General features: G+C 37.2%; 1 protein-coding gene across 1 annotated transcript; it reads left to right on the forward strand.

The window, feature by feature from the left end:
- Nucleotides 1–8,125: 8,125 nt before the first annotated feature.
- On the forward strand, nt 8,126–9,712 carry LOC121814710. Its single transcript, XM_042221910.1, has 2 exons — nt 8,126–8,992; nt 9,467–9,712. The coding sequence occupies exons 1-2, from the start codon at nt 8,156–8,158 to the stop codon at nt 9,710–9,712; spliced, it is 1,083 nt and encodes a 360-aa protein (XP_042077844.1). The 5' UTR covers nt 8,126–8,155.
- The last annotated feature ends 560 nt before the right edge of the window (nt 9,713–10,272 follow it).

Raw genomic sequence — 10,272 nt, forward strand, 5'->3', positions numbered from 1 at the left:
AAGAAATCCAAAAAAGCAGGTCACTCAAAAAAAATAGTAGAAATGAGCTTAAAATATGCTTCCAAAAAAGTAACATTTGAATTTTTGGTTTTGTCTGTTTTTAACCACTTGATTTACTTGTATTTAAAGTATATTTAAATATATGTAGGTATATTTATTGGAATGCTTGCCCATTTCAATCACTTTCCTGTCTCTTCTGATGAAATTGTTTTATTAGTTAAAGCACATTTGATAAAGGACTGTTTGCCAAGAGAGAGGTGATTAACTCAATATTAAATAGCTTTCGTAGCTGAGGGATGAAGCACAACTGAAACAACACATTATACTTTATGTAAATATATGTATGGAATAGGCTAATTCAGTTCATGTTACATTATGGAAATTTGATTGTTTTCGAAAACGTGACTGAATTTAGTTGTGGGCCCAAACTAGCGTGATTAATGTGCTCCATGAAACACCAAAATGCAAATACATAAAAATATCCCATTGCTTTCACATATGAACTACTTCAAATAAAGCGATGTGATGTAATGCAGGGATTCCTATTTCCTTCTATTCAGAGCTAGCAAAGTTAGTAAACATGAGGCAGGCAATCAATCAATTTGATTGATTTTCAGATCAAACGCTTTTTTTACACTTTGCTAATATTAGCTTACACATGTATTTTGAGTGCTACCTAATGGCACAGTCGCACGAGTCAAAACAACCTCCTTGTATTGATTTTTTTAAAATTTTATTAATACTTTTGCTTTCAGAGCTCGATTGCAAGTAGGTGTTTAAGGTTGTGTGTAACAACAGAAGGAGTAGACTGAGTAACTAAGGACACTGCTTATTCATACTGTAGCAACTTGTCAATTGTAAGACAGTTCCACCCTGAAATATATACTGCTGTATTGTACTTTGTGACTGTAACAGGAAATAATTTACAAAATTATTATTACAGTGTATTCAGTAACATTTAAAACTATCAACAGAGACCATAAATTCATCATGGTGTGAGGAATTAATTTTTTGACATAGACTTCTATCTGCTCATTAAGTCTGACTTCATCAGTCATATCTAGGACAAACTGAAGTATTTCTAAAAGACTAAAAGTTGCAGCTCTGTTATACCTTTGAACCTATGGATAAATTTATCATTGAAATATTAGGTTCAATTGTAATTATGTAGCGGCAAGTCACAATACCTCAAGGTACTTGAGAATGAAAGTTAAAGACACTACAATAATAGCTATTAGGGCAGGGATAGCTCAGTAGGTAGAGTGGTGGCCCCATGATCGGAAGGTCGGGGGTTCGACTCCACTGAACGGCTACCCTGAGGTACCCCTGAGCAAGGTACCGTCCCTACACACTGCTCCCCGGGCGCTGCATTGGTGGCTGCCCACTGCTTCACTGGGTGAATGGGTTAAATGCAGAGGAACTATTTCCCTATGGGGACTAACACGCACACTTTACACTTTACTATAAAAACTAAACAGTAGTGCTATTTTGGAGGGTTGGTTGAGTTGGGTTAGTTGACATATAACATTGTCATAGCAGGTGGTTGGTTACAGAGCTGGAAGATGCATGATGAAGGCTAAATTGTTTTCAGTAAAAGTTCATGTTGCGTGTCCAAAGACAAGTTTCATCATTTAGCAGGAGTGTGCCATAGATGGTTATAAAATACGACACAAAAGAATACAACATGCTATAAATAAGAACCCAGAAAGAAGGTTGGTATGTTATTACTTAACAAAGAAGTGGATTTCTCTCTATAAATGCAGGAGCTGCTCCCCTACTGGCCATTAGAGAGAATGCAGGTTTGAGGCACTTCTGGCATAAGTTTTGAGGCCTGAAAAATAAAGTTATCTCACAGTATATACAAAGAAAGCTCTCCTTATGTGTTAATTCTTGACAATAATGGCACAGACAAAGAGGACGTCTGTGATGTTACTGCACCAACAACAGTGTTTATAGGAAGTAGAATACTTTTATATATCTCTGTTTCAAAATTATATCTCATGTGTTATTTAATGTTTAATTAGTGCCGTCAGTGTTAATCTCGTTAAAATGACATTAACGCCATAGCGACAAAAATCTCCGTTAGCGAGTTAGCACGGATCACCCTGTGCGTGGGGTGAGCTAACGCATTAACAAGCTAACCGCACTAACACGGATATTTGCCGCGTTAATGCGGTTTTGGCGTTAACGTCATTTTAACGAGATTAACACTGACAGCACTAATTTAAATGTTTAATTTTAAGAATTTGAAAACATGACCATAAACATTTCCGAGCCTTAATTGATTAGTGCCTTAACCATCATTAGGAACTTTAGATTTTCAGCTATAATGAAGCAATCTTTTCAATTCAAACCATGACCTTTCCCTTGTGTCTATATGCAGACACTTCTGACCTTAAATGTATTTGACTGACAGGACAGCAAATGGTTCTTTTGTATCTGTACTATATTCTAGAAGGTGTGGATAAACAATTCATTCAATTCATTTATTATTTATTATTTATATAGCGCTTTTCACAGATAAAAATCACAAAGTGCTTTATAACACAAGAAATGGAAATATAAAACAATGTAACAGTAAAGAAAATAGCAATGTAAAACAATAAAAACAACATAAGAGGAAATTAATAAAATGCTTTTCAAAATTAAAATTTCTTCAGCTGTTTTTTAAAAGAATCAATGGAGTCCGTGCAGCTTAGAGACAGTGGAAGAGAATGCCACTCCCTGAAAGGCCCATCACCACGAGTTTTAAAATGACTGCGCGGTACCACAGCAGTCTGTGATCTAATGACCTTAAAGCTCAAGAAGATGAAAAAGTGTGTGAAGCCAAATTACTGTACCAAACCCCACGGTACCACTGTCATAAAAAGTAGTTAAAAAAACACCCATACTGCAACAAGTTTATTTTTAAAGCAGTTTTAAACAGCAACAGCAGATACAAACTGGTAACAAGAATGAATAAATACACTGAAGACAATTGAAAATATATAAAAACAACACATGTAAAGGTAACTATCATTAAAATAAAGACAGCTAAAATAAATGTCTGACATTGGATGTCAGGCCACAGGCTACGTCTACATGTACACAGGTATTTTTGAAAACGCTGCTTTTTCTATGCGTTTGGGCCTTGTTTGGCCCAAATTGCTGTTATTTTGCAAATAAATGCATTTTTAATAGAAAGTACAATAAAATAGCAGCTTTCATTCAATGCATTCATGCTTTTTAGGACATTTTTAGACTTCTGGTCTTGTCTTAGTTTATTCTAAATTTCTCTGCTTATTCAGAACCTCCAATGTCAGGGAAATTCAGATAAAAAGAAATGTACTGTATACAAAGGCTGATAAATCTATTCAAACTTGCTGTGCATGCATGAGGAGGATTTTCATCAGCAGCAGGCCACACTGCTGATTGCTGATGAGAAGCGTCTGAAGTTGACCAACCATATGTCAGCCAACTCCCTGCTGGTGACCTTCAGCTTGCAGCTGATGAGATGTTCACTATGTTGTATTTTTTTTACAGCCTCTAAGCTTTATCAGTGATGAAGCCTTTAAATATAAAACTGTAATAAATGTACAGTAGTGCCTGTTTTTTTGGGGGGTTTTTTTGTAAATTTACAGTAATTATAAATAGTTTGAACACCAAGCAGCCATAATCTTGCTTGTTTAAGTCAAATTCATCTGAAGACAAGACAAAAATAATAAATTAACATCACAGGATACCTTTAACTGTATGGACAACATTTCTGGTGTCTAATTATCCCTTTTAGCAGTGTTTGTCAAGTCTGGCTGTGTATGACGGGTAGGAGTTGGATCTGAATGCAGGATTTGTAAACAAAGGTTAAACTGAAAAGCAGTTTTTATTGTTGAACTTAAACATATTGCAAAATAATGCAAAATAAGTGAAAAACAAGAAACCAAATCATCAAAGAGGAAAAACTGCAAGAGATGACATGACAAAGAGCAGAAAGAAAACTGAAGACTTGCAAATACACATATCACCCAATGGAAAAGATATATATATAATCTTATAAAGTTTGTATCTGTCTTGTGTGAAACTTGTATGAAAAGCATACTAAGAGTGAAAACAGATATAAGATCCCTTGAAAAATTATATAATGAAACTTGTATGTTTTGGATACTTACTAAAACAATATATGAAAGTAATGAGAAAGTGGCCACTTTCATGAGTAAATCATATAAGCCTTATATGATTCACTATATGAAGTAGGCCACATCTTATGCAAGTCTTTTATAAGTTTTTACTATTTCTTTTAATATGAGCAGGTAATTAAGGCTAGAGGAACAGCCAGGGAAAAAAGACAGGCTAACAAAATGTGGGGAAGCAAAACCAAACACAACAAACATGAGACAAGGGACTATTTAGATAAAACAGGAAATATAAACCCTGCGAAATTAACACATGCAAACTTGAACACGACAAAAAGGTAAACAAACATGGTGGCATGAGAGACTTCAAGGAAACAAACAGACAAATACAAAAGACAAAGCAAAGACAAAAGGAGCCATAACTAAACTAGAGACATGAAATAAGATCATGACAGTGACAGTGTTGGATTTCACGTCTCCTTTAATGAATGAACAAATGAAAATTCTTTAGAAAGCTTACAAAATGTCATCATCCTGATGTCCAGCTTGAACCTTCGATATTTCCATTAGTATTAGCATTGCATTGCAGAGCTACAAGCATTTCACCTCATGTCATACTGTGTATGGTTGTGTGTGTGACAAATAAAATTTGAATTTGATTTGAATTTAGTGACATCTACCAAACTCATACTGAAGTAATGATTACAAACAAAGGACTGAATGGACTTCTACTGAGATAACAAAATGCTGAGGCTGTTATACAAGAGTCGGGGCCACCTTTAAATTGGTAAGAATGCTGTTTTGTTTGATATTTTTATTCTTGCTTCCTGAGTACTGTATGTTTTTAGTTTTGAGGTTGCATACAGTTGACACTTGAGACTTTGTTATTGTTCTTATGGCATGCTACCTGTTAATAAGGGGAACCTGCTTAGTAGAGGTGGGCGGATCGATAGTAACAATACCAATGATGGTATTGGTATTGGATCTATACTATGGTGACAGGGTCGATTTCTTTCTATCCTCTAAGTTCAGCATGTAGCCTACTCAATTGTGTTAAATTATTTCAAGGTTCTTTATAGGTCACATGCATAGTTGTACAAGTATAACACACAGTGAAATATAACCTGACACGCTCCTCGACTTGTGCAAAAAAAAGGGGGAGAACATTATATATACTAGAAAAAGTTGCATTTCCTGCGAAAATGCAGTGTGAATGCCTTGCAGTGGAATCTGAAAACAGCAGAAGAAGGAGAACAATCTGCTGAAAAGAGCTGAAGAAGCTGAAGTTTGTGGTGAAAACAGCTGACGAATTTGGAATTTGTGCTGAAAAGAGGTGAAAAACTGAAAATGTTCTAACATTTAAGCGTTCATGTTTAGGGATGGTACCGGTGTCCGGTGCCATGATGGCACCGGTTCTGACATAAACGGTAGTAACCAGACCGAAAAGCAGCGCACATTTCGGTGCTTTTTTGTGCTTTTTTCCTGAGCTGTGATACACTTTAGATTCTAGCCAATCATTTTACGTTTCCGAGGATAGTAGGCGGGGCCAGGTACGTACGTTCTGTTAGAGCAGAGCTACAGATTAAAAATGTCCAAGGCGAAGCGGTCAAAAGTCTGGCTGTACTTCACAGCAAAATATGCAAACTCAGCAGCCTGCAACAAGTGCTTTAAGCTGATACTGTGATACTGTCAAAGGAGGTAACACCTCAAAATCCGATGAAACACCTGGCGACGCATAGCGTTTTTTTTAAAAGCCCAGAAATGCGCCGTATTTGATAGCTTGCTGCGAGACCTCACACCGAGCACATCTACTGCGGGTGGGTTGCCTGTTATGCAACATCCCCCAAAAACACGAAGAGGAGAGTCCTGGCCCCTAGCCCTGCCAGTGTAGCAGAAATGATGACGGATGATGGTGGCAGCAGCCGTTCTTCTCTGCGTGAGTAGCTAATTTACGTTGAGTAGGCTAACCACGTTATTACATTAATGCATGTAAGGTGAACTAGCAAACATCATCATAGCTACATGCGGCTGTCTTCTTGTTTGATGGCAGATACTCCCTTCACCCTGGCTAAAAAGGCTAAAATGACCAAAGAAAAAGTGGAAAACAGTTAAACATGAGAGGTTTAGGACAAAGTTTGTGTTTTTTCCATTGTTTAAGCACTGCTTCCAGCCAAGAGTGATACCATATATGCCCCATAGCTGCAGAAAAGGCTAACATTGTTATATTTTTACAAAAAACAGCTGAACATGAGAGGTTTTTGGACCAATTTTGTGTTCTCCATTCTTTAAGCACCGGTTTGAGCACCGGCACCGTTTCAAAAGTACCGATTTGGCACCGGTATCGGATAAAACCTAAACGATACCCATCCCTATTCATGTTAGTGGAAGGTCTTTTGGATTTTATGTTTTTGAAAGCTTTCTCAAAATTTCTGACAATTATCTCAATATTTTGGAAAAACAAAGTAAAGTTTTAACTTCTAATTGAATTATTTCTAATTAAAAATTTCTACAAATTTCCCAGATGATTATCTCAGTAATTAATAAAAACAGGACACATTTTTTGTAGCCAAGTGAATGCATTTCACTTTCGTAGGCTAGAGCATTTTAAGACCATTTTAAAAAAGAATCAGTATCCATATGTTTTATGAAATGTTGTATGACATGTAATCATTATATTTTTCCTATAAACCTATAATTTTTTTTTTTTAAAAATTGAAACAATGTTACTGGAGATGATTTCTACTGGAATACCCAAATAATTAACAATATAATTTTCAGGAGCTCTAGTTTTAAGAGCTCTTTGAAATGTTGTGCATTACACGTAGCTGATAAAATAAATAGTCTTATCCTTTTTCTATCCATGTACATGTGATAGTTGTCGTTTTCTGTGTCTGTCTGTGTCCTCTGTGCTGTAACTTTACATCATGTTGCCAGCCTTTGATTGAAACCTTCCTTCCCCAGCCATCAAATGCTCAGGAAACATCCTATCAGGGTCTACACTTTCAGATCCTTACAACACCTCAGAGACACCTCAAAGATTTCTCAGACCTTTTTTTTGAGCCTCGAAGTGAGAGATGTCCAATAACAGAAGTCCCATTGCCTGTCCTTGTTAAATTACATACAATAGCTAGAGCACCTGTGTCAGGTCAACTTGTGCTCTTCTATTTCTTATTTTATTATTTTTAAGGCAGTAGTGTAAGCAGCTCTCTCTACTCCCTGCCCTCGGGACTTAAAGATGATGAGTCATTTCTTGTGCCCTCCCATTTTATGCCTGCTCCCTTATTTCTGACATTAGAAGCTCATTGTGTTGCTTTTCACAGCCTTAGTTATCTCTGGTCTCCCTTTTTGAATGCATTGAGTTCATTTCGCAGCTCTTTCACTCTCTCTTCTTTTTATCATCTTTCTCTTGTCCCTTTAGGTTGCTGGAACCTTGTCTTTCTACTATCACACTCACTTCTACTTTCTTCTCATTTCACTTTTATTGTCGCTCTCTGTTAAGTTTTCTCTTCTTGCTTTTCATTTTCATCTCCTCAGCAGCTGGGGCAATAGATGCGGTCAGCGGAATTACTTATTGTGTATGATTTTTTTCTTATATTAAAAAAATAGACCTAAATGTGTTCATTGGCCATCATACTGTCACAAGTGAAACTGATTAAACAAAGCAAATAGCATTAGCATGCTGACATGCTCATAAGACCTCCTGTCTGCAGTAATTTCATGGCATTCCCATTTGATAAGATTTTAGATGAACACTGGTTTACCTGAAGCCATGCTACTAGTTGTACAGGATTTTCCCAACACTAAGATTTCAAACAACATTTCAAACAAAAACTCTAATTTAAAATGTGTCTACTTCTTTTTTCTTTACATACTTTTTCCCTGTAACCCACATGTAACACTGAGATGTAGCGTGGCATTTCGTGTGGGAGAGTTTGTACGGAGCCCCGCAGGGGACATGGGAGAAAAAAAAATTAAGACGGACTTTTGCAAAAGTCTGTACCATACACCTCCAAATCAGCACTGAAACCTTAGAAACAACCACAGCGATGGAGGACACACACCCATTTGAGCGATTCATAGATTTTTACTTTGAGCTTGGACTAAACTATAAAGACATTAAAACTGTGCTTTGCATTAGACACAGTTTTCATATAAGCGAAAGACATCTGAAGAGAGTTCTTAGCGCAAGGGGACACACTCGCCACAAAGCGTACTCTGACCTGGCCGTCTTGGTTGAATTTATAGACAACCAATTGCAGTACTCTGGGCAGCTTCACGGATACCGATGGATGTACGCTAAATGCAGGGAACATGGACTACGCGTGAGGAAAGAGGATGTGCGCTTGGTTTTGAAGGAGCTGGATCCCCGAGGCGTCGCACTGAGGCAAGCAGTACGTTTCAGGCGGAGGAACTATTTTTCAAAAGGGCCGAATTTCATCTGGCACATGGACTCCTACGACAAACTGAAGCCATATGGCATCTGTATCAATGGTAGTATTGACGGTTTCTCGAGAAAAATAATCTGGCTTAATGCATACACAACAAATAGTAATCCGAAAGTGATCGGGGGGTATTACATAGAAGCGGTGCAGCGTTTAAAGGGCTGCCCTAGAGTTGTGAGGGGCGATCTTGGAACTGAAAATGGCCATGTTAGAGGCTTTCAGCGTTTCCTTGTGCCCGTGGCTCCTAACGACACCCCTGAGAGTTACTTGGAGGGAGCAAGTACCGCCAATCAAAGGATTGAATACTGGTGGCGTTTTCTTCGCAGCCAGTGTCTGGAGTTCTGGTTATCCTTATTTGCAGACATCAGAGACAACGGGTACTTTGATGGTGGGTTTCTGGACAAAAACCTCCTTCAGTTTTGTTGCATGGGACTCATCCAGGTGAGTTAATAAGAGAAGAGCTCAACAACCAAGACTACAGTAACATCTATGTTGTTTATGTTGACATGTCATATGAAATTTTCTTATCTATAATATTAACTATTTACAATTTGGAATTATTTCGATTGGGATATCAAAATAACTTACAAATACAAAATACAATGATCACTGACATAAAACAAATTGATTATTATGAGGTGAGTAGATGAGCCAAGCAGGTAGTAATAAGACTAATAGTACTAATGTAAGATATCACAGCATAACAGTAACCGTAGTTAGTGTGTGAAACACTTGTACAGATGACATTAGGTAAAGTACATGATTACAAAAATGCACATGATTGTTTAAAAATAATAAATTGCATAAATCTAATAAACCTTCCTCTCAGTGAGTGAGTTGTCTTATCGTGATTTGCGTATATGTATATACGTACATGCGATCGCATTTCTTAAATTTCTGTATTCTTTTTAACAGGATGAGCTGGATGACACTGCACAGGTTTGGAATACACACTCCATCAGGCCATCAGCAAACATCAATATCCCCAGTGGTCGACCTAATGTAATGTATACATTACCTGAGCTCTACGGGACAAGAGACTTCCTTTGCCCCACTGAAGAAGAACATGTTGAAATGTGTAAAACTGAGTGTGTTTTTCGACTGACCAAACCATGTGACCCCGATGTATATGAACTGTGCAATATCATCATGACTGAGTAATAAATGCCGTAAGCTTATTCCCTAAGACCCCAAGCTTCTATCAGTCTCACATCACACTACTGTATGCAACTCATTACCATGCCAGACAGGCATGCGCTGGCGCACGCCTCGACCCAGTACAGGTGATACTTGAAAAAACGGTCTGACTACACCTATCGCTAACTTGAATGCATGAAGACATCATGGCATTAGTGTAAATTGCATACAATGCAGCAGAGAACATTACTCAAAATTGACCTGTGATATGTGCGAAAGCTAACTTCTGGATGTTAAACAGACTTTAAACTGTAAGCTTTCTAGTACACAGTCATTTATGAGAATATCTTATATAGAAATATTTATTGTTGTGTTCCAGGGGGGTCAGTGAACTAAAGTATAAAGGGGAGTCTCTGCCTGTTAATGATATTCTGAGTGTTCTTTAGCACAAAAACATTGTAATGTTCTGTCAAATGTTATCAAGTTCCATGTCTATGTGTATTACTTCGAATTACTTTAACTGTGTATTTGGCTTGATACATGGATCAAAACATAAGACACATCTTAATTTAATGTGTTAGGAG

The sequence above is a fragment of the Haplochromis burtoni genome, unplaced genomic scaffold, assembly GCF_018398535.1.
Source record: "Haplochromis burtoni strain Fernald_Lab_line unplaced genomic scaffold, NCSU_Asbu1 Contig_77, whole genome shotgun sequence".
Taxonomy (NCBI): domain Eukaryota; kingdom Metazoa; phylum Chordata; class Actinopteri; order Cichliformes; family Cichlidae; genus Haplochromis; species Haplochromis burtoni.

Bases quoted from the DNA above. Each gene is read 5' to 3' on its own strand.
- LOC121814710 (XM_042221910.1), top strand. From the start codon at position 8,156: ATGGAGGACACACACCCATTTGAGCGATTCATAGATTTTTACTTTGAG. The intron at 8,993-9,466 runs GTGAGTTAATAA...TCTTTTTAACAG, and splicing joins GTTGCATGGGACTCATCCAG to GATGAGCTGGATGACACTGC.